The sequence below is a fragment of the Martes martes genome (assembly GCF_963455335.1).
Source record: "Martes martes genome assembly, chromosome: 5".
In the NCBI taxonomy this organism is placed as follows: Eukaryota; Metazoa; Chordata; class Mammalia; order Carnivora; family Mustelidae; genus Martes; species Martes martes.
This window is the reverse complement of record NC_137892.1, coordinates 61,862,662-61,887,921: the sequence shown is the minus strand read 5'-3', so window position 1 is coordinate 61,887,921 and position 25,260 is coordinate 61,862,662. Positions and strand designations below refer to the sequence as shown.

Below are 25,260 nucleotides of genomic sequence, written 5' to 3'. Positions count from 1 at the left end.
GTTTCACAATTCCCTCCTTTTGTATTTGTTCCTTTTACTTGAATTGTCCACAACCATCCCTAAACTGGTCTTCCTGGGAAACTCATTTTTTTTAAAAAGATTTTATTTATTTATTTGACAGACAGAGATCACAAGTAGGCAGAGAGGCAGGCAGAGAGAGAGAGGAAGGGAAGCAGGCTCCCTGCGGAGCAGAGAGCCCAATGCTGGGCTCGATCCCAGAACTCTGGGATCATGACCTGAGCCGAAGACAGAGGCTTTAACCCACTGAGCCACCCAGGCACTCCGGGAAACTCATTTTTATTTTACAAAACATGGTATCAGCCTTATATTCTATGATTATATTCCAGACCCCTCCCCTCACATGTACTCACACAGTCTGCCCCAATCTACTCCAAAGTTAAAAAATTTCCTTCTCATATATCCATGTCTGATGGCTTTTGCACATTCTGTTATCACATGTGTCAACTGTATTATTAATGCTCTCTGCTGATATATTAACATACTAGGGTTGATGTTCCTAGAAGACAGGCACTATATTATTCCTCTTAGTATTCTCATTACTTTCCATATTACAAGTACTTGTTAGAATTTGAAAATAGGGTTCCTAGTATTTATTTTGTCAGGCTCATTTTTGTTTTGTTTTTAAATTACAAGATATTATCGATTAACTGGGTTCGCTCTGATTATGGGACTGAAATAGTAGTTGTGGTTGTTAAGGGAGGCTTATCAGTGTTAGATTAATATTTAACAAAAATGTTTTCATTTAATTGTATCATCAAATATTTCATATATATATGAAAATATATATATCTTTTATATATATACACATATGTGTGTGTATGTATATATGTATATATATATAAAAGAAGTGTTTTCTGTGCCAAGTAGTACAGATGTTTAATGTTGGAGTGAGAAGTTTCAGGATGACTGAGATACATAGTTAGGTTTGTATTAGATAACACTAGCTGCTTCATCAAGAGAAACGAAATCTTGCCATTTGCAATGACGTGGATGGAACTAGAGGGTATCATGCTGAGCGATATAAGTCAATCAGAGAAAGACAATTAATATATGATTTCTCTGATATGAGGAATTTGAGAGGCAGGGCAGGGATCATGGGGGGAACAGAGGGAACAAAAGAAACAAGATGGGATCAAGAGGGAGAAAAACCATAAGAGACTCTTAATTTCAGGAAACAAACTGAGGACTGCTGGGGGGTGGGTGAGGTGGGGAGGGATAGGGTGGTTGGGTTATGGACACTGGGGAGGGTATGTGTTATGTTGAGTGCTGTGATTGTGTAAGACTGATGATTCACAGACCTGTACTCCTGGGCAAATAATACATTATATGTTAATAATTTAAAAAAAAAAAGTTAACACTAGCTGCTGTAACAAACCAAATCTCAGTGAATTATCATAATTAAAGTTTCTCTTGAGCTTGTGTAAAAGTCCCATGCAGGTTTTTCTGGCTGGGCAGCTCTCCTCCAAGTAGTGACTCAGGGACTGAAGCATCTTACCTTTTGTGGCTTTGCCCTTTTCATTATGTGGCATTTAATGTTTCCATCCTTCAAACTGTGCATGGAAAAAAGTAGAGAGGGTTACAAAAAGTAGAGAGGGAGATTTTAATGATCCCGACCTAGGAATGGCATATGTTACTAGTGTTCACTTTCCATTGGCTAGAGCTCTATCACTTGGCTGCCATCTGGCCATACTTAAAGGAGGCCGGGAAGCATAGACTATTTGTAAGCTCACAAAGAAGAGAAACAAGCTTGGCGATACGCTAGCCATCTCTGATAGCGAGCAAGAAACAACTCTATATACAAAATAGAAAATAGAATCTGTTAGAACATTGAAAAGTTCACAGAACAAATGGTAGACTGAGGAACTGGGCAAGAACTAGTGGAGTGCTAGGTGGGGTCCAGGGAATAAGAAAGTCTGATTATCTGTCCTGGGGGCTGTGGATTTTCAGCCATCCAATGACGCTTCTAAAGATTCAAATTCCTGGGGGCGCCTGGGTGGCTCAGTGGGTTAAGGCCTCTGCCTTCAGCTCAGGTCATGATCCCAGGGTCCTGGGATCGAGCCCTGCATCGGGCTCTGTGGAGCAGAGAGCCTGCTTCCTCTTCTCTCTCTGCCTGCCTCTCTGCCTACTTGTATCTCTGTCTGTCAAATAAATAAATTAAATCTTAAAAAAAAAAAAAGATTCAAATTCCTGGTTGGGGTTGGGCAGGGTGGTAGATGGGCCAGCAGTCTTAGTCTGACTAGCTGCCTATTTCTGAGTAATTAGAAGATGGCAGGGCTGACAGTCCAATGGCTTACTGTCCCATTCAGAGTGAAGTCCAAATACTTCCCATGGCCTTCATGTCCAGGTGACCCAGCTCCTCGTTACCCTTCTGGCCTCACCTCTTGTTTTTCTCCCTCCCTTGCCCCACTTTGTCACACTTCCATCTTTGCTGTATGTGTTTGCAAGCAGTCTCATCTGAGCGATGTTAGTATTATTGTTTGCTCTGCTCTTTCTGCTGGTATTTGCATGCTTAGTCCCTCACTCCTTCAGATCACTGCTTAAATGTCTCTTTAACTGAGAGGTTTTCCTTGACCCTCTGTACACTATAGCACCGCAACTCAAACCATTGCCCTCAATCCCACTTTTCTGTTTTATTTTATTCATAGAACTTGTTGCTACCAAACATTTGTATGTTTGCTTTGTTTTTTCTGTCTTCCCCGCTACTAGAATTTAAGCAACATGCGAGCAGGAACTTTACTTTGTTTACATGCCAAAAATCAGACACCAGGTGAGTGTCAGAGCCAGCGCTAGGATCCAGGCTCCCTTCCTCCTGTCAGCAGATCACTGCAGGACCAGCCTGAGTTGGCATGGCCTGAGGCTAAAGTCGCCTAAGCCATTGAAGAATACCAACTTTTATCTTTTTTGTACAATCTGACGATTGACAATTGACAATTGAGAATACTCAATGCGTATTCTTTCCAGCTCATAAACGTTTTTGCCAAGGATATAATATTATTTATCACTGACCATGGGGAATGCATTTTTAATATTGGTCTATGTTGCTTATAATGCATCATGTCAACCATTTTATTTCTGGAGTTGTGAAAACCAGTGCAAATAAAGCTGTGCACAAGTCTGTGTGCTTGTAAAAGTAACCCACATGTGAAGAGGGCATTGCTGAATGCTGACTGGCAGATTTCTCTTAGTCTGATTAGTCCACTTATCAGTTTATGGTGGATGCTCACAAGCACGTAGGTTAGCTATCATATCTGTTCTTGCTGTCAAGTGATGTCCTTTAGGCTTTGCCAACTGCTGTACTTGTGGTCATTTGTGTATATTGGGCTCTGACAAGTAGATTATTACATAACACCCTCTTCCCCCTGCCTAAATTCAGAGACACCTGATAAATAAATCAAAGTAATGGCACATAGAGATCAAAATGTCAACTTTATTACTAATAAGCTGATGATATCAAAGAATGTGGCTTAGGTGTAGGATTACAATGTGTTTTTCTAATACTAAGTCCCAGAAATAAACAGACTTATATACCCAGTCATGAATTCTGAGGACCTACTCTTCATTGGAGGGCCTGTTCTGCATACTGAACAGCACAAGGAACAGAGTAAAAATAGGAAACAGTCATAGAGGGAAGCTAAGCCAGGAAGGAGTGTTATACTAATAGATGTCCTTTCACATGGGAAGAAGTACCTAGAATGAGCAATTCGTGTCTCGGTTAATAATTTAAAGAAATTATTTTCATGTATTTTATGAGATTTTACAGATTAAAAAAACTCCTTTTTTGTTGTTTTTTAAAAAAAGATTTTATTTATTTATTTGGCAGACAGAGATCACAAGTAGACAGAGAGGCAGGCGGGGGGCGGGGGGGAAGCAGGCGCCCCATCGAGCAGAGAGCCTGATGCGGGGCTCGATCCCAGGACCCTGAGATCATGACTGAGCTGAAGGCAGAGGCTTAATGACTGAACCACCCAGGTACCCCTAAAAAAACTCCTTTAAAAAATCTGAAAAGATGTGAATCTTTATATTGCACAATTTATTCATTCTCCCTTGTATAGATGAGCAGAAAAAATGTTCCCACACAACTGAGTGTTCCCAAACTGGGTTGAGAGAATGTTGGTTGTGTCTGGCAACACTCGTAGAGATGAGGGCTTAGGCAAGCACTTAATTTGCTTTACTGTGGAGCTGCCTCCAGGAGCAAGCCAAATACATTCTTAGATTTCAGAAGAATAAAATGAGGAAAAATTAATTTATTGTTCTACCATAAATCTACAGCTGAGACCAAATTGGTTAATTTGAAGCGAACTATAAAGATCTTTCAGAAAATTTGTGACAAATGGTTATCTTGCTGTAAAAAAAAATTGTGCCTAACACAGTGCCTCCTACATAATTGGAGCTTGGTAAATACTTGTTGAATGAGTGAATCTGGATTTTGGGCTTCAATGTGAAATCAGTTTAAAGTCAATAATGATTAAAGAAATTGTTTTGAAATTCATCTGAAACAGAAATTCTATGGGTATAAATGGAAATTAGTAATATACAGAAAAAGTAATATAAATTCTTCTTCCACTAAACCTAATGGGCTAGAGTAACCAAAGATCCCCATTTTCTCCTTAAAACAGGCTGATGCCGAAGGCAAGCTAACCATACCTTGTAGCAATCCACTCTCTAATAAACTCATCATTTTTAAAATTATTAGGTTCAGTTAGCCAATGTATAGTACATCATTAATTTTTGATGTGGTGTTCTATGATTCATTAGTTGCATATAATACCCCGTGCTCATCACAACATGTGCCCTCCTTAATACCCATCACCCAGTTACCCCATCCCCTTTGAGTAACATTTTTACTAAGATCAGTTGTGACTATTCCAAAACTTACTTATTTACTTACTTATTTTATTTTATTTTATTCTATTCTATTCTACTCTATTCATTTATAAGTAGGCTCTATGCCCACTGTGGAGCCCAGTAAGAGGCTTGAACTCATGACCCTGAGTTGTACTTGCTATTGTTATTACATGATTTAATTAAATATTACTGAAGCTGATGAACTGAATGCAAAAGTAGAAGAGCTGTTTTTCTGAAAACAAAGGTGAATGTTTTGGAAAGTCTTCACAAGAGGAGTGCTCATAAAATCCAAAAGACACGATTCCTCATAGGTAGCGTATAGCTCATAAGTAGTTTATAGCCTTGTAGAGCAGCTAAGATATATGTAAAAATAACTCTAATGTAGAAAGGTAAATGCTATAGAAAATTACATGAAGATTCCAGAAGTTCAGAGGAGGAAAATCACTTTTGGCTCAGAGAATCATTGACAGGTACATAGAGAAGTTGATATCTGAGCTGGTTTCTGAAAAGTGTAAAGTTAGTATGTACAGAGATGATTCATTGCAAGTAAGAAGAAGGGTGTAAGCAAAGCCATGAGGCGTAAGGCTGATGTTTGGTGGGAACACAGGGTTCATGAAGAAGAATAGAAGATAAAGGTAGAAAGATAAATGGGTTTCAAGAAGTAGAGGGCCCTAACCCCCACACTTATGAAATGTCTGGTCATTGTGAAAATAAGATACTTATTCTTTTCATCCACAATAAACTTGAGTGGTCTTTAGTATACTTACAAAACAAGGACTTTATATTAGGGTACGGTAAACCTCTATAATAATTTTTTCATTCATGGATTCATGTATTTTCCCCCCTTAACTGCCTAATAGCTTTTAAGCTCCTCTTAACCTAAGCTATTTTATATTACTTTTGTTGAGCAATGCATATGATTGATTTTCTGCTTAGGATATGGGTCTTCAATTAATTTTTGGTGAAAATGTTCATTGTATAATTAGTGATTATGTTTTTAAGAACTTTTGGTTTTTTTTTTAAGGCCCACATAAAATACTAACAATTTGTATTATAAGATTAGAAGCTTGTTTGATATTTTATAGTTTAAAAACATGTTTTTCAAAGTTTGCAATATATGCAAGATCAGATTTGCTCTATTATTGTCTTACAACAGTTGAAACTTAATGCACCTTAATTAGATATAGTAGGAAAAAAATTCTACCCATTACCTTTTTTCATTTGGTGCAATTTTAGTGCACCGTGATTGCTTGAGAGTGGAATAAGTCATCATGAAAATCTAAGGTATTGCTCATAATGATATTCCCATGAGGAATGTCACTTTAACCGTTGGTCAGAAGAAGGGACTGTTCATTCCAAGAGTATTAATCTTGAGTGATAGAAACAAAGAATAGTAATTATATTAGCCTTCAGATACAAAGTTTGAGGACCTGTTTCATTTCTTTAGATATATAGTTCTTTTCCCTTTAAGTAAAAATGAGAGTACCAATTAAAACGAAGATGATTCTGGGATAAGGGAAATCATTATTTTGGTAGCTCTGCTTTGATGGCTAGCCATTTTCCTCTTTAAAAAATTTTCACTTTGGATACGTATGTATTTCCTCTCTTTGGTTTTCTCCCTCATAAAATGAAAAATCTTATAAAACCATAAGGCTCTTTCCATTCATGACCAATAATTTAATTTTCAGTAAGTAACTAGTCTGTGTTTCAGTTAAAGTGAAATGGAAAGAGACAAGGTGTATCTAAGGAAGCTGATCACTGCTAAATTGCAAACACAAGAATTTTTTGATATAGTCATATCCCAGGACCTTATCATTCATTTTGGAACTAAAGAAGTTAGATTTTTCCAGCACATTTAATAAAATTATCTCCTGAGAACTGATTTATACTAATACAATGCACACACAAGAAATAAATTTAGAAAATATGTCAACTTAACAGTGAGATATAAAAATATTATCAGCAAGGATACCAAAGCACCATTCAGGAGTTATCATATCCCCTCCTCACTATACAAAAGGGTATGTATGTCACACAGTGAAAATATAAATTAGGGTTTATTGGGGGAAATTTAGAAATGGAGAAGTAGCAGAGCACATGAATTCTTCAAGATCTTATCCCACGAAGAGTCTTACTTATTCTGGGCATACTTGGATTGCTATAGAAAGAGTAGGGCTCCTGGAGGAGGGTGATGCTTATGTAATGCTGAACTTATTTATAGGGAGAGGGGGACATGAAAATAAAAGACAAGACTGAGAACTTTGTCAGAGGACTGGAAACAATTAAAAGAATGGAAATACTAGTACTGAAAAATACAATAACAATGACACATTTGATGGTTGTGGTAGTAGTTTAGACACACCTGAAGACAGAATAAATGTACTGAATGATAGATTGAAAGAAACATGAAAATAAAGCATAGATAAGACACAATGAAAAATTTTAATTTATGAAAAACTGGAATCTCAGAAAAAGAGAAGAGGGACAAGGGACAAAAGCAAGATTTGAACATAATGTGGAGAATTTTTCAAAGATGATGAAAGAATCAATGTACAGATTTAAGAAGCCATACAAGCTCCAAGCAGGATAAGATTCCTAAGCACATGATAGTAAAACTTCTGGAAACTAAAGATGACAAGATTCTAAAAATAGCTGGGTGGTGGTGGGGAGAAATAACCCAGAATATCTTCAGAAAAGCAACATTACACTAAGAGTTGATTTATCAATGAAACAATGAAAGAAGATAGTGGAAAGATATTTTTAAAGTGCTGAAAGAAAATATCTTCTAATCTAGAATTTTATACCCTGAAAAAAATATTCCTCAAGAATAGAAGTGTAAAAGACTTTTAAAAAGAGAGAGTAGAGAGATTTTATCACCACCACATTCACCCTAAAGAATATACTAAATGGAATCCTTCAGGGAGGAGGAAAGTGATACCAGATGGAATGTTGGAAATGCAGGAAGGAATGAAACACAATAAAGATTCAGTATCTAGGTAAGTCTAAATGAATACCAACAGTTTAAAATAGTAATAAATGTATAGCCATGGGATTTAAAAATATTTATAGAATTAAAATGTAATTACAGTAGCATATAAATTGAAATTAAGGTGGTTTAGGGTCTTTGTGTTGTCTTGGAAAAAATAAAAATACCAATTTGTATTAGACATTAATGGGTCAAGGATCCATATTGTAATCTCTAGCATAATCATTAAAGAAAAATAGTAAAATGTAACTGCCAACCTGATAGGGAAAATGGAATAATAATGAATAGTCAATCAGAAATAAGACAAGAAAGAAGAGAAAAAGGAACATTAATCAAAACCAAGTTGGTATAGTTTAATTAATATCAAAGTACAACTTTATTAGTATCAAAGCATATAGAGGCAAAAATCATTATTTGCAGATAGAAGGGACATTTCATTATGATTAAAAATTAATAAAATCAAAAAGATAAAACTATTCTAAATTTGCTTGTACCTAATCACATGGCTTCAAAATATGTAAATCAGGTATTAACAGACTACAAAGAGAGACAAATTCATACTTATAATAGATATTTGAACAGGTCTTTCTCAGTTGCTGACAGAAAAAAGCAGACAAAACATTTTAGTAAAGATAAACAAAAATTTGCATAAGATAACTAATAAGTCAAACTTAGTTAGCATATATAGAATGCTGCTGAAAGACTGCAGGACACATGTGTTTTATAAGAACACATAAATATTAAAAACAAACAGCTCCCCCAAATTTGGCCAAATAGCCATGAAACAAATCTCAACAAATTTCGAAGTATAACAATATAAAATAATTCTTTGGTCACTGTGCAATTAAACTAGAAAGCACTAACAAAAAAATAACTAGAAAATTACCTTGTCTTTTGAAGTTGAGAAAGACATTTTTAAATAATCTCTGGGTCAGATAAGAAATCACAGTGGAAATTCAAAAATATTTTGAGGTGGATAATAATGAAAATACTATATATACAAACTTTTATATGATACATCAAAATCTTTTCTGAAATTAATTTCTTAAATTAATACATTAGAAAATAGGAAGGTGGAAATTAATGATGTAAGAATCTACCTCAAGAGGGTAGAAAAGTAATTATAAGTTAAAGTCAAAGAAAACTGGAGACAGGAAATAATAAAAAGTGGACATTTATGAGATAGGAAACATCAATAAGGCCAAACTTTATTTGAAAAGATTACCAAATGATAACCTCTGGCTGTTATTTTAAGAAAAGATACAAATAACCAATATCAATAATGAAAAAAATAGATAGCATTTTAGGTCTTACAAAAATTTAAAAGATCCTGAAAGGATATTATGAATAATATTAATCCAATTACTTTTTTTTTTTTTTTTTTTAGTGGGAGAGTGAGAGGGAAGGGGCAGAGGGAGAGGGAGAGAAGGACTCTTAAGCAGGCTCCACACCAGAAGCTGATGTGGGGCTTGATCTCACAACCCTGAGATTGTGACCCAAACCAAAATGAAGAGTAAGACACTTAACCGACTGAGCTACACAGGTGCCTCAATCTAATGACTTTTTAATATCTAGGTTAAATAGGAAAATTTTTACAAAATACAACATACCAAATTGTACACAAAAATAAACAGAAATTTCAAATAGACATATAACCATTAAATAAATTACTAATTAAAAATGTTACCCCAAAGACTCCAGGTCCTGATGACTTCAACAATAAAGTCTACCAAATGCTTAAGGGAGAAATAATACCATCTTCCGTAAATTATTCCAGAGAATAGGGAAAGAGAACATTTCCCAATTTAATTTTTGAGGTTGCAGTGATGAAACCTGATAAGCATATTGTAAGAAAAGAAATTACAGGCCAATTTTTCATGAACACAGGAGCAAAATTCCTAAATAAAGTCTTAGTAAACAAATTCCAACATTATATAAAAAGTTTAACACATCAAAACCACTTGCAGTTGTTTCAGGAATTCAAGGTTGGTTTGATATCTGGAACTCAATCATTGTAATTGACATTAACAGAATAAAAGACACGGCCATGACCATAGTTGTATAAAAAATGCTTAATAAAATTTAACATTCATTTATTATTTTAAAAACTTTCTCAGCAAATAGGAATAGAAGGAAACTTCCTTAATCAGATAAAGGTTATCCTCAAAAGAAGGCAGAGTCTTTGGCACTCAGCTCTGGTATCAATCTATTTTTTCCTGATCTAACTCAGACCTGCTAAACCTTTTCCTTGCTCAACTCTGGAAGGGGCCAGAAAGTGAGCTACATACTCAAGTCATCAAGATGTGTCTGTCTTCTACATGGGAAGCCAAGTAATAATGAGAAGTCTGCTCTCTGAGAATCAGAGGAGAATGAGTGACATGATGTTCATAGCCAATATCCATTAATTATGAGAAGCTGATGTATACATCTTCATATAGATGAGAACACTTGTGTTTCTGAATAAGAAATATATTTCTGAACTCTGTGCAGACCATTTCTCTTCTATTAAGGGAAATTATTTTTTTAGACTGAGTGTAATGTGAATACTTGGGCTGTGGTTTTACACATGCTAATATAGTCATTCTCTGATTCCTGTTGGCTCTGTCATTCTTCTATTCCTTTGCTTCTCTCTAAAAATCCAGACATCCCAAAATACTTTGGGTTTTTCAGTGAGCCAGGCTGATTTATTCATATGTACATTTTGCATATTCTGTGACATTTTCCTGGAATAACCTCTCCATCCTCACACTACCTCCATGCCTCATCCATTTGGCAAACTCTTATTTATTCTTCAAAATCCAACTCAAGTATCTTTCCTCTGTGAAGTCCTCTCTTCTTTACATTGTCACTGTATCTTGCTTGTCTTCTAGAATAGTACTAATCATACTGTGTTAAAGTGTTTAGTTCTGTCTCCTTATTAGATTTTTAATTTCTTGAGAGAAGGTTCTGTGTCTTTATATTGTATTCCTAGTATTTAAGCCCAATAAAAGTTCACTAAATGAAGAAATGAATGAGTGCATGAATAAACAAACAATTGAATGAATCTACCTCAGTAGCACTCTGTCTTCCTATGATCACCATTTGAGTATTCTGCTAAGTACTCATGAACTCATTCTAGCTAGTAATGAAAACTTCTCTGGTTGAGTACATTAAATTTACAATCAATAATTAACTCTAAATTGAATTTATAATTGCTTTTATAATACTACTACAATCATGGGCATTCAAAATGCTGACTTCCCAGATGCATGTCACAACCTTAATTTTTAATTTCATCCTGCTTCTCTTAAATAAACAAAAGGGAGAAGGAGTAGAAAGAATTGAAAATTCTGAGGAATAACTTTAATTAAGTATGTAAATAGCTTGAAAAAACATTGTAAAATAGGATTCAATCCAGAACCAAGATAGAGTATTAATTTCTAATTAAGTTCAGTGGTTTAATACCAAAGCAAATAAGCGAGAGCAGAGTTGCCAAGGAAGTAGAAGAACTAGTTCTTCCTACTGCTTGCCAGCCCTTTGCACTCATGGCATGTATAGGAAGTGACATTACTTATAGTTCCCTGGGGTAAATGGATGAGGCTGCTTGCTGTTAAAGACCAGATGGGCAGGGGTTCTGGCTGCCCTATTCTCTCCCTGGCTGTGGTGAGAGTTAAGGAAGTCAGGATCTCAGTGGTTCATAAACTCTTTGCCGGAGACTGTTGGGGAACTCTGGGGTTTAAGAAAGGGGAGTAGAATGTAACTATAAGGATTTATGGTCTTGGTGCTTAGCGTAGGCTAACTAGGAAGTGTTTGAAGTAAGCAAGAAAGGCATATACTACTTAAATTTCATAGTTAAGATTGTTTAGCCTGGTGATTTTCAACTCTGCTTTAGCCTGGAGTCACTTGGGAGCTTTTAAAACATAAAAACACAGCAAAACTGAGACCCTACCCTAGTATAGTTAAATCGGAGTCTCTGTGGGGAGGGGTAAGGGATAGCATCAGTATTTTTAAAAAGTTTCCTACTGATGATTCTAAAATATGTCCAGAGTTAAGAACCACTGACATAAGCAGTGATTGATGATTAAAAATTATTAGTAAGGGACCTAAATTCTGTGTATGTTTTCAAAAAGTTAATAATTAATATATATGTACTTATATATTAATACTTATAAAAATCCATACTTAATTTAACACTTATGCTTCGTGCGGTTTTAGCATAGGAAGTTCTTTGTTTTTGTTTTTATTGTTGTAGAGAAGTATACACCAGTCGGTAGTTTGTGTTTATTGTAAATTGTAGCCATATTCTTAGAAGGTTACAGCCCTTGGAGTTTTGATCTTCAACTTAATGCTTATGACATAATGGCAAACATGATTCCCAAATTGATCAGAATAACACTGGAGGTTTTAAAACTAAGCCTTGAAGAAGAGATAGAATTTAGATATAAAGAAAAGGTGGAGTGAGATGAGAGTGAGAATTGTAAATGGAGGAACAGCGTGAACTCCCAGGAGGAAGAGGTATAAGAAAATTTCAGAGAAGAGTACTGCAGTGTCTGAGACAGGGGCTCAATGGCAATTGAAATGGCAGCTAAAGTCAGCAGTCTCTTGAGGGTAAATGAGAGCAGTCCAAGGAGAACACTTTTTCACCTATAGCAGTTGAAAATGGCTATGCCCAGGCTCCGTTGGTCTCTAATCCAATGATGTGTGGAAGCTTGATTACAGATAGTGTTTAATGAACACTAACTATATGCCAGACGCTTTTCCTGAGCACTTCATTTGTATTAACTAATTTAATCCTCATAGCAACTTGGAGAGCTAGGTACTGTTATGATCCCTGGCTTACAGATGAGGAAATGTGCAGCCTGTAGGTTGTTTTTGGGATGTCTCTATATTTTCTCCATATGTCCATATGGCTCTGATCCAGAGTCCACACGATGTATTTACTGGGCAATGAATTACATAGTTAAAACAGAAATGTCCAAGGTAGGAATAGAGTAAAAGTGGGTATTTGGAAATAAGGTCAACTAGGGATCAGAAAGTTAAGTATTTTGAACTTTTTTCTATAGGTATGAAGGATTTACTAATATTTTTAAAGCAAGGAATGGGATGATGGAAAATTATAGTTAAGTAGGTCTGGAAAGAGGAGTAAGGTAGGTTAAGGATAAGGGAGGGTGGGAGGTAAACATTAGGAAGCTAATGAAATAAACTAGAGATGACATGATAAAAAGCTAGGTCAGGGTGGTGGTAGTAGTAACAGAGATGGCACAGATGCCAAGTGCCCATTATGAAGGTCCTGGTGACCACAGGGGGAGCCTGAGTGACTGGGTAAGCCATGGGAGGTCTGGGGGACAATCCTGATTAAGGGTAGGTGGTAAACCGAATCATTCCAGCCAGGGATGTGTTATTCTACTTCATATCCTAACTTCAAGTTTTAAATTTTATTTTGCATACTTACCTATTTTTGATATGGATCGCAATATTTATCTGTATACTCTAATTTCACATTAACCCATTACTTAGTAAAATAGGATATTGACTTTTTACTATGTGTAATTAATATAGTATTATTTTATTATTAATATATGTACTATTATTAATAATATTACTTTCTTTAGATTATCAGACCAGGATGAAGAGGGCAAGACCAAGCAGAAGTGTATCATATCTGACCCCTCCTTTTCCATGGTGACAGTTCAACGGGAAGATAGTGGAATAACCTGGGAGACCAATTCAAGCAGGTCTTCCACTCCTTGGGCCTCGGAAGAGAGTCAGACTTCTGGTGTATGTAGTCTGGAGGGGTCAACTATGAATTCTCCTCCAGGGAATGTTTCCTTTATTGTGGATGAAGTTAAAAAGGCCCGGAAAAGAATGCCCAAGTCAAAGCGTGGCTCACCATCACTGCGTCGGAAAGGCAACAAAAAAAGAAATTCTCTTGAATCTCAAGATGTTCCAGCAAACACAAAAGATAATCCTTTGATTTCAGAAAGCCAGGTACTAAGCACCCAGAAAGAGAAGTCCTCTACTGGCATATATGATAAAACGAGAAAAAAGAAGACCACCTCAAATACACCTCCTATTACTGGGGCAATATACAAAGAACACAAACCCTTAGTGTTAAGGCCAGTCTATATAGGAACAGTACAATATAAAATTAAGATGTTTAATTCGGTTAAAGAAGAATTAATTCCACTACAATTTTATGGAACATTGCCAAAGGGTTATGTAATTAAAGAAATACATTATAGGAAGGGGAAAGAAGCATCCATTAGTCTAGAGCCAGATATGAGCAATCGTGATTCTAATATAGTTCCTCAAACAGGCAGATTAGTAGGCCAAAGCATAGAAGATGATAAAGTAAAACAGCTTGCTTCACCCTGGAAAGCTGCATTCTCTAAAGGATCAGAGTCCTTGATCTCTTCATTCCGTCATGAAGATGAAAAGAAAATTTATGTTGATTCTCCACTAAAGGCCACATCTGGCACCGAGCACACAGTTTCCTCTTTTGCAAATAATGACACAGCAGAACAAGAAATACAGCTCAGTCCTCCTGAGTCAGTGCCACAACAGCCAGGTGATGAAGCAAAACTCTGTGAAATGGAGCCGTCCTCTCTCATACCTGATACATCTACACCAGGGTTTTTGGAAACAGCGAAGGAAGAATTTGAGCCTGTTTCACAAGAAATTGTGACTTCAGAGCACGACTCTTCAGTCTTACCACATTTAGTGGATGAGGTAAAGAAGGAAGATGTGTATTCTGTTGACCGTTCCATTTCACAGGAGGCAGAAAAGGATTCTCTGGAAATAGGTGCACCAGGTCTGGGAGCATCCATCGAGGAAGATTTTGGCCCAGAGATGGAAGAGCTGGACCTGACTTCACCAGAAAGGGCAGAACCAGTCTCTGAACAACAAACCCTTCCTCATCTTGACGTCAAAGGAATGGAGGAAGAAAATGTGCCTGAGCCAACCATTTCTCTTTCTGAACCTCTAGTGTTAGAGGAACCAAAGAAAGAAGACGTTGAAACTTCTCTACCGAGAGCTGCTACGTCTGAACCCGAAGATTCTAATTTAGTGGAAGAAGAGATCATAGAACTTGAATACCCAGACAGTCCATCCATTTCCAAGAAGCCCTTCTCACCATATTTGGCCCCTGAAGTGGAGCAGAAAGAAGAGATCCTTTTACCATCACTGAAAACATCCACCAGGAGTGACCATGTCACTTCATCTGAAGAAGAAAGAGAGGAAAATGAGTCTGTTTCTACTGATTCTGCTTTTGTATCAGAGTATTCAGTCCCACAGGATTTGAACCATGAACTAGAGAAGCAAGAAGTTGAGCTAGTTTCTCCATCCACTGTAAAAGGTATATCTGAACATCCAATTTTTTCAGGAGAGGAGAATGAGGAATTTGAGCCTTTGGCCTCTGCATCTGAGCGCTCTCTCTCACCATCCACAACTGAGCAGACTTCTGAATGCCAGTCCCCTCTCTTTTCTCCAGCTTTGTCAGAACGCATGGTCCTGTCCGGAGAAGAGGCTTCAGAAAGCGGATGTTACACACCAGATTCCACTTCTGCTTCTGAGTATTCAACTCCATCACAGGCAACAAGAGAGTCACCGATGAAAACAGTTGACCGTAAATCCCCATTAAAATCAGAAGGTGTTTCTGAACACATGATTCCATCAGAAGAGAAAGAAGACACTGGACCATATTCCTTAGATGTGGCTTCTCCATCTGAGCGCTCTCTCTCACCATCCGCAGCTGAGCAGACTTCTGAATGTCAGGCCCCATTGTTTTCGACTGCTATGTTGAAACGGGCAGTCATGTCAGAAGAAGAGGACCTAGGAAGTGAGCGTTTCACAGCAGATTCAACCCTGACTTCCCAAAATGCAGTTCCACCAAATGCAACACAGGAACTCCCAAAGAAAATAATTGATGATGTGTCCTTATTAAAATCAAAAGATGTTTCTGAGCATACGACTTTCTCAGAAGAAAAGAAGGAAAGCACTGGATTGTATTCCCCAAATGTGGCCTCTGTTTCTGAACATTCTCTCCCACCATCCGCAGCTGAGCAGACTTTTGAATGCCAAGCCCCACTGTTTCCAACCCCTACACTGGAACAGGCAGTGATGTCAGAAGAAAAGGATCTAAGAAGTGAGCGTTTCACAGCAGATTCAACACTGGCTTCCCAAAATGCAGTCCCACCAAATGTAACACAGGAATCCCCAAAGAAAATAATTGATGATGTGTCCCCATTAAAATCAAAAGGTATTTCTGAGCACATGATTTTGTCAGAAGAAAAGGAAGACACTGGATTGTATTCCCCAAATGTGGCCTCTGTCTCTGAACGCTCTCTCCCACCATCCACAGCTGAGCAGACTTCTGGATGCCAGGCCCCATCATTTGCAGCCACCCCATCTGAGCATGTGGTCCTATCAGAGGAGACAGTAGAAATAGAGCGGTACACACCCTCCTCCACCTCGACTTCTGAATTTTCAGTTCCACCACATGAAACACCGGAATTACAGGAGGAAGAAATTGTCCACAGATCCCCTTTAAACCTAAAAGGTGCCTCCTCACCCGTGAATTTCTCAGAAGAAGAGCAAGACATTGGACCTTTTTCTCCAGACTCAGCATTTGTGTCAGAATTCTCATTTTCACCCTATGCAACTCAGGAAGCGGAGAAAAGAGAATTTGAATGTGATTCTCCAATATGTTTAACATCACCATCTGAGCATACTATTTTGTCAGATGAAGACACTGAGGAAGCTGAACTTTTTTCTCCAGACTCAGCATCACAAGTTTCAATCCCACCATATAGAATCTCAGAAACAAAGAAAAATGAATTTGAGCCTGGTTCACTGGTAACTGAAATATCAGCTTCTGGATATTCTTGCCCTTCAGAAGCAGATGAAGAAGGCCTCATGCCAACAGCTGCCACACCCACACCTGAGCACCTTGGTTCATCACAGAAGCAACAAGCTAAACCTTCCCCTTCAATGTCTGGTTCTGAAGACTTGAATCCACCATCTTCAACAAATAAGAGAGAGATCACAGAAGTTGAGCCAGATGCTCAAACAATCTCAACATCTGTATCTGAATATCTCATTTTGACACAGCAGCAGAGAACTCAAGTATTTTCAGAACCTGAGTCTGAAGACTTGATTTCACCATATTCAACCAGTGAAACAGAGAAGGGAGAAATCCAGACTAGTTCATCAGTAGCTGCAACACCTGTTTCTTTACCTGCACAATCATTTATGGCAAAGGAAGACGCCAAACTTGTTTTGCATTCATCTCAATATTCAGTTTCACCTGATTCAGTCCATGCATTTCAGAAAGAACAAGAAGCCAAAGCATCACTCACTCCAAAAGCTGAAAATGAACAGATGGCTTTGTTAAAAGTTAAAAGTAAGGAAGAAACTGTGCCTGATTCTCAAGAAGCTACAGCACATGTATTACGGGATCAAGAAATGGAGCTTCAGCCTCCAAATGTTCTAGGGTCTGGGATGAAATATTCAGTTCTGCCTGACTTGGTAGATGAGCCAAAGAAGGATGTGAAACCCAATTTAGCTCCAACTGTGACATCTGAACTAGAACAGAGAATGTTGTCGGAGAAGGAGCCTGAAGTAATAAAATCATATTCACCTCTAAAGGACACATCTTTATCTGGACCTGAGATCTTATCAGCAGTAAAAACACAAGTGAAACATGACTCTAAAATAGCTGGTACACCTAGAGTGTTGCATTCAGTTCCATCAGGAGTGCAAGAGGAAGCTAAACATGGACCACCTGCCCCAGAATTTTCAGAAGAAATAAAGAGAGAAATCGCACCCAGTTGTTCAATAACCACAACATCTATAACTAAGCATGATTCAAGCTTACCCAAGTCAGGAAAAGAAGAAACCCCAATAGATTTATCTTTCACCACCCCTATAGAACATCCAGTCTTAACAAAAGTAGAAAAGAATGAGTTAGGAAGTGGCTTTCCACCACTGGTGACATGTATAGATGACCATTCACTTCTTAAAGAAGAAAAGATAGCAAGGAAAACTAGTTCTTCTCCCACTGAAACTGCTGCATCTGAACGTCCAGCTTGGTCAGAAGCAGAGAAAGAAATTAAATTTGACTCACCTGCAAGAATATCCTCTCTATCAGAGCATTCTTTGTCCAAGGTAGAAACTGAAGAAATTAAACCTGGGTTGCCAATAACCAAAGCCTCATTTTCTCAGCATTCAGATGTATCTAAGGAAGAGAGGGTGGAAAATGAACAAGATCGTTCCTTTTCTACAGTCCGTGACTCTGAACGACTGGTTTTATCACAGAAAAAGACTTCTGTGTCTGCCTCAGAGGAATCAGGGCCCGAACGTGTCCTTTTGCTCAACCAAGGGGGTGAGGTGAAGAAAAAAGAAACCGAACTTCCTTCCTCACAAAGCGTGTCATCCGCACCCAAACATATAGTCCCAAAAGACAAAAATGAGGAAATTGGAAGTTCTTCTCCTGAGTTGGAAAATTTAGTGTCCGCAGACTTAACTCTGACCCCCAGAGATAAGAATGGAGAGATAGCGGAGCCATCTTCTACAGCTCAGGAAGATTTCCTGTCAGAAAGACAGGATCTTGCTCCGGCAGAGCTTTCTTTGGAACTTGAAAAGAAAGACAAGCCACACCAAGTATCAGAATTACCAAGCACTGCGTCAGAATTCACTCGTAGTTTAGGTGGGCAAGATAGATCCATAGATGCAAAACAAACAAAATCTCCCATAACCGAAACAGGAGATTCTGTCTCTGAAATTTCAGAGGTTTCATCGTGCCTAAGGGAGGAACCTCAGATTCAAGAAATTAAATCTTTCTCTCCCAAGGTAGTCAGCTTAAGGTCAAAAGAAGCATTGACCCATCTAGTTGAAGGAGACAGCCCCGAAGAACCTCAGCCACATACCTTTTCTTTAAAAGGATTATCAGAGAAGTTGAACCATTCGGCTGACATTAAGACAGGAGAAAAACAAGAAATAAGCCCATTACTATCAACAGGAAATTTGAAGACACAAGTGATAGGAAATATTGAAAGGAAACTAAGTGAAGAAACAGATCAACCAGATTCATTCCCCGTGCCCCAGAGTGTAACAGAACCATCAAAGATTGTTTCTTCTGACCTTGTAGAACAAGAGAAGCCTGAAAAAGCACTTCATTCCGATCAAACTGTTAAATTACCTGATGTAAGCAGGTCTTTTGCAGATAAACAAGGTCTAGGTGTTAAACAATTTTTATTTATGAAAGAGAGTTTGCCTTTGGAAGAATCAAAATCATTTATCACAACTGAGCTTGCAGACGTTCAAGAAACACAAATGCAAGAGGCCTTTCTTGTTCCTAAGGATGAAAGCTGGATGTTGGAAAAGCCAGAAAGGGATCTGGCAAGTCAGCAGGAAGAAGGAATACCGGAATCTGTGGAGCTGGGTTCCTCCGGCTGGAATGATCTGAAGACAGACCAGCTCAAGGCCACTCTGCTGGGTAAAGACCATACATGTGAAACCAGAAAGCAGCTTCTGCCACATTCTGCAGAAGAATCTCCTTTATCATTAGGAGAGCCAGTATCTACTCTCCGTACCTCCAGTGGTGACATAGAGACCTTATCAACTAAAACTTACTCTTCTGAAGAAACAAAGCTGGCTCCCAAACCAAAATCTTTAGTTCCAACTAGAAATATAGAGAGAAATGAAGCAGAGGGGAAGCAGTTTCTCCCTTCTGTGGGGAGTGAAAGTTTGATACTGGAGAAAGCAACCCCAGACTCTTCCAGGCCTTGCAAAGAAGGCAGCCAGGAAGAAATCAAACTACTTTCTGAAAGAATCCACCAGAAACCAGTGTCTGACCCATCAATGGAAGAGATCAAATCAGAAACTATTCCCTCTCCCACCAAAGCAGCCCATTTCCTGGCAGAAGATGCAGAACCTGCCTTGGGCAAAGAAAAAGAAGCACACAGGAGTATATCTCCTTTACCTGGAGAGAAGCCATTAGAAGAAGCAAAAATCATTCAGTCAAAGGTCATAGATGATGTTAATGAGAGAGGGAAGCCAGCATCTGAGGTGAAAATACCCACACCAATAAAACCCCTCTCCTCAATGCAAGAAAATGAAGAATCTCAACTTGCAGAGCCACTTGAGGTGACCCAAAAGTTGCCTAAGCAACAGAAGGCAGTTGAGCCAGGCCTTTCTGAGGAGAAAGGGAAGAAAGGAATTTTATCTTTCACATCATGGATGTCCAGTTTGTTTTTTGGATCAAGCACTCCAGATAAGAAAGTTGCTGAAAAAGATTTAGAAGCTCAACCAAGTCCATCTGTAGAAAAATCAGCACCTGTGACAGGGTCTGAAAGACCAGTTTCAGCTGACTCTAATGCAACCGAGAAAGCAGCTGATCATCTGTTACCTGAGGCAAAACTTAAAACTGCTGAAAAATCCAGAGGTACTTTAGTTAAATCCGATGAAGGCCAAGAGTTTGAAGAAGAAAAACCCACATCTTTATCAAATGTAGAAATTTTACAACAGCCCAAATCCAACTGTGAGGTGTCTAGTGAAGATTATAGGAAAAAAGAAATTCTAGACTATTCGGAGGAAATGGACCTAAACTCAGTAGTTGCTTCTGCTGATGGTGAGAAACATCTTGAAATTCAATCTTATTCTCCCATGGGTGAGAAATCCATTGTGGAAGAAGTGCAAAATGCTGTTCCTCTTCATATCACTGATAGTAAAAGAGCCCAGAAGCCAGAAATTTCTGATCCATCTAAATGGAATGTTTCTATTCTTAAGAAGGAGCCAAGAAGTGATCAAAAAGAAAAATTACTCTTTTCATTTGATGCAGTAGATAAGGTGCCACAACAGCCAAAATCAGCTTCATCTGGCTTCACAAGTAAAAATATCACAGAGGAATCAGAGAAGCCAGAGACAATAATTTTGCCAGTAGAAGAATCTAAATGCAGTTTAATTGATCTGGGTGAAGACAGACTGAAGAAAGAAATGCTAAAACCTACTTCCTTGAAAACTTCTGAAGAGGAAACAAAACTCAGGTCTGTTAGCCCAACTGAGGAGAAAGGTGACTTGATAACCAGATCATATTCTGTGGCAGAAAAGAAGGTGCTGGCCGAAAAGCAAGAAACTGTGGCCCCATTAGAATTTAGAGATAATGAACTAGGGACGGCACAAACTGTACGTGGATCTAGCCTTATTAAATTGGAAGAATCAAAAGCTGTAGCTGTGTTGCAGCAAGTCTCCCAAAATGAAGACCACACAGAAAGATACACAATAATGAAGCAGGAGAAAGAAGAAAAACAAAATCAGTCACAGGTATTTCCAGACGGAAAGCGGCAGCAAGAAATACAGCCTTATTCTGTGAATGTAGTCAGGTCTAAGCCTGAAGAATCAGATATCTCCTTAAGTCCTCCTTTGGATGAAACTCAGCCATTTTCATTAGTTAAAACTGTATCAGTTACTGAAAAATCAGAAACTATGCTCTTGGAGGATCACCCAGAAATCAGGGAACCAAGGGCAGTAGGAGTTCAACCACATCCAAGAGAAGAAAGTAAAGGTTTGGTGGAGAAAATCAAGATGTTCCTTCCGGCGGATCTTCCTTATCATGATGAAAAAAATAACTACTCTTCACCTAAGGAAGGAAATCTGATAGTGGAAAAGTCAAGCAGGGATATGGCAAGTCACAATGAAGAAAAGGGACAGGTCACAGTGGCAGAGCCATCAAAAGGTGGTTCAATAGATACCACAAAAGAAAGTATGAAACAAGGATCTCCATCTAAAGGATCTGAAAGGATTTTAGATCATCCTTTTGATGAAACAAAGAGCTTAGAAACCCCACCATATTTGTTGTCATCTGTGAAATCACAAACACTTGTTTCAGGAACATCTCCAGAAATTAATACAGTGAAGAAACAAGAAATACCATGGTCAGAATTGACTCCAGATAGGCATACAGTCCAAACTATTCAAACATCTAAATATCTAACATCTGAAATGTCTAAGCAATCGGTTCTTGCTTCAAAGCACCATATGGAGGCTGTGGAAGATGCCCATGTAAGTGAACCACACTCTTCAGCAAGCAGCAACTATGCTCAGTTTATAAAGAATGCATCAGCAATCAATGCTGGTAGAATGGTTCCTCATAGAGAGATATCCAAGGAGCCTGAAGACACATATGTAAAAGAGGAAGACTTCACAGTGACTAGCAAGCCAGCTGGACTTTCAGAAGATCAAAAGAGTGCCTTCAATATTATTTCTGAAGGCTGTGAGATATTGAATATTCATGCTTCTGCATTTATTTCTTCAGTTGATCAGGAAGAAAGTGAACAAATGCAAGATAAGTTGGAATATTTGGAAGAGAAGGCTTCATTTAGAACTATATCCCTTCATGACAGTAGTGAGGCTGTTCCTTGCCATAAAACATTGAAGAGTGAGTTAGAAGATTCTGATCAGGTTATATCACTGCAAGAAAATAAACAAAAGGAATCTCTTAACACAAAACAGGAGGTACCCACAGATTCAGAAACTGATGATTTCAGCTTTAATCAGCCCACAGCTCCCAGTGATGAAGATTATTTTGAAAAATATACATTGATTGATTATAACATCTCCCCAGACCCAGAAAAACAAAAAGCCCCATGGAAATTAAATGTTGAAGTAGAACTCCCAAAGGAAGTTACACAAGATACTGTCTCTTTCCCAGAAAGTTCAGAGGAAGGTGCCCTGGAACATGAATATGACTTGGTGAAGTTAGATGAAAGCTTCTATGGGATGGAGAAGGATTACAGCAAATTATCTCACCCAGAGACCCAGAAGCCTTTGGGTATTCAGCAATCAGCTGACAGAGATGCTTCAAAGAACATAAATAGAGATGTGGACTTAAAGTCACCTGGGATGCCTTTATTTGGTGCAGAAGAAGGAGTTTTGTCACCAACCCAGATCTTTCCTACCACCACTAAAGCCATTAATCCCGAACTTCTGGAGGAGCCACCTGCACTTGCATTTTTATACAAGGATCTGTATGAAGAAGCAGTTGGAGAGAAAAAGAAGGAAGGGGAGACAGCTTCTGAAGGTGACAGTGTGAATTCTGAGGCATCATTTCCAAGCAGGAATTCTGACACTGATGATGGAACAGGAATATATTTTGAGAAGTACATACTCAAAGATGACATTCTCCATGACACATCTGTATCTCAAAAGGACCAAGGCCAAGGTCTGGAAGAAAAAGGAGTTGGTAAGGATGATTCATACCAACTGATAGCTGCAGAACGGGAAATTTGGGGGAGGTTTGGAACTGTTTTGGGGGAGAAGAGTCTGGAAGAGGAACCGAAAGCTACTTACAGGGAACAAGAATCAGTATGCCATGTGGAGACCCTTGACAATGAAGCTATGCAGGGGAAAGCTCCCATCACTGAGGAAGTCACTGTGGTTACCCAGAAGGTAAGCTATGCGGTTCCATTTGAAGACACCCATCATGTCCTGGAGAGAGCAGATGAAACGAACAGTCAGAATAATGAAGCAGCAAATGCAAGTCCAGAAGTCAATCTGAACGTCCCAGTACAAGTGTCCTTCCCAGAGGAAGAATTTGCATCTGGTGTAACTTGTGTTCAAGAAACACTGCAAGAAGAATCTAAAATAATGGTCCCATCTGAGCCAAGTGAAGATAGACCCCGCAGTAGCCCCATTCAGGATGAGTATGAATTTGCTGAATCCCTGAATAATGAAATGGTTGCTCAGGACACTTTATCAGAAGAACTGTATTCAGAATCCACACCAGAAGACATGTTATCTCAACGAAAGGAATCCTTTGAACATGTCAGTGAAAATGAATTTGTGAGTGAGGTGAAACAAAGTATGTCTGCTGAACAGAAGGAGTTGGGCGGAGAGAAGACAGAACAGGAACAATTATTGTCAGAGTCAGCAACTGAGAAGGAACAAAAGGAACCGAAAAAGTCCCAGATCGACACATACTGTTACACTTGCAGAAACCCAATTTCTGCTGTTGATCAGATGTTTGGCATGCACAAAGACCATGAGGTTGCAACACTTGATACAGCTATAAATGCTGTAAAGGTAAAAAATATTTTAAAGCATATAAGTACCTAATAATAATATGTTTAATTTCTTTTCATATTTTCTCAATTTTAGAAATGACCGATATTTGATATATTCATATTTAGGGATAATAGTCTGAAAGAAAGCTAAGAATTCTTCCCTAGGCATTTAGTTAACATCAATTTGACAAATGTTTATTGGGTATATACTATGTACCAGACATTTTTCTAGGTTCTGGCAATAACAGTGTAAATAACACAGGGTCACAACCTTTGAGGTGTTTGAGCTTATGACAGTAGCTCTTAACATTATCCAAAAAAGCCAAATAATTTTATTTTTATTTATTTTTATTTTTTAAAGATTTATTGATTTATTTGAGAGAGAAAGAGTGAGCAAGTGAGAGAGAGCAAGAGCACAAACAGTTGAGGGACAGAGGGAGAGGGAGAAGTAGACTCCCCACTAAGCGGGGAGCCTGATTCTAGGACTCCCCACTGATTCTAGGACCCTGATTCTAGGACACTGATTCTAGGATCATGAGCTGAGCTAAAGGCAGGTGCTTAACTGACTGAGCCACTGAAGCACCCAAGCCGAATAATATTAAATTGAAAAATATGCTTTTGAGCATAAAACACAATTTATTTTTTATTATCTACACTATCATTCTTTAAAAATACACATTTATATTACATTGAGCAATTTCATTGCAAGTTTTATAAAATATTCAACACAGCCATTTTAAATTTTGGTTTTCCCCGTATTTCCTTTGGGTATAAAATTGATATTAAAAATGACATTCTTTCTATGTCTATAGACTCCCAGAGTTAAAATGTTAAAAGTTAGTCACAACACATATCATTATGCATGTTACTATAAATACTCTACTTCCCCAGGGATACTACTAGAAGTCAAGCATTTAGTCTTTGAGATTCTTATGTACTTTCAGTAGCCTCCTAACTGGAATTCCCACCTTTCTTGCTTCAAGCCATTCTCTAATACATTAGCCAGAATGATCTTCAAATGCAAGTATTCACAAGAATTGAGTACTTACTATGTGCTAGGCACTATTTTACATTCTTTATATATAAGATACATTTTACTCCTCATAACAAGCCTGTCATCGTCACCAATTTGCAGATAACGAAACAGGCACAGATAGATTAAGTGATTTGCACGAAGTCATGGAAGACAGACTAAGATTGGTACCCAGGTCTATCTGATGCCAGAGCTCATGCTCTTGACTGTATATCCATACTGCTTGGCCCGGTGCCTTGCTAATGGTGCAGCTTGCAATACGATTATTCAGTTAGGTCACTGTTAAATAATTGTTAAGCTCATTTTGATTTCAAAAAAATGACAGAATCTTGGCATTT

General features: G+C 38.1%; 1 protein-coding gene across 1 annotated transcript in view; it reads left to right on the top strand.

The window, feature by feature from the left end:
• Window positions 1-25,260, top strand: part of CMYA5 (cardiomyopathy associated 5) — a 92,386-nt gene that overhangs the window by 21,103 nt on the left and 46,023 nt on the right. The window contains exon 3 of the mRNA XM_080804709.1: window positions 13,444-23,908. Coding sequence (XP_080660835.1) covers window positions 13,444-23,908 — 10,465 coding nt within the window. The remainder of the gene's footprint in view (window positions 1-13,443; window positions 23,909-25,260) is intronic.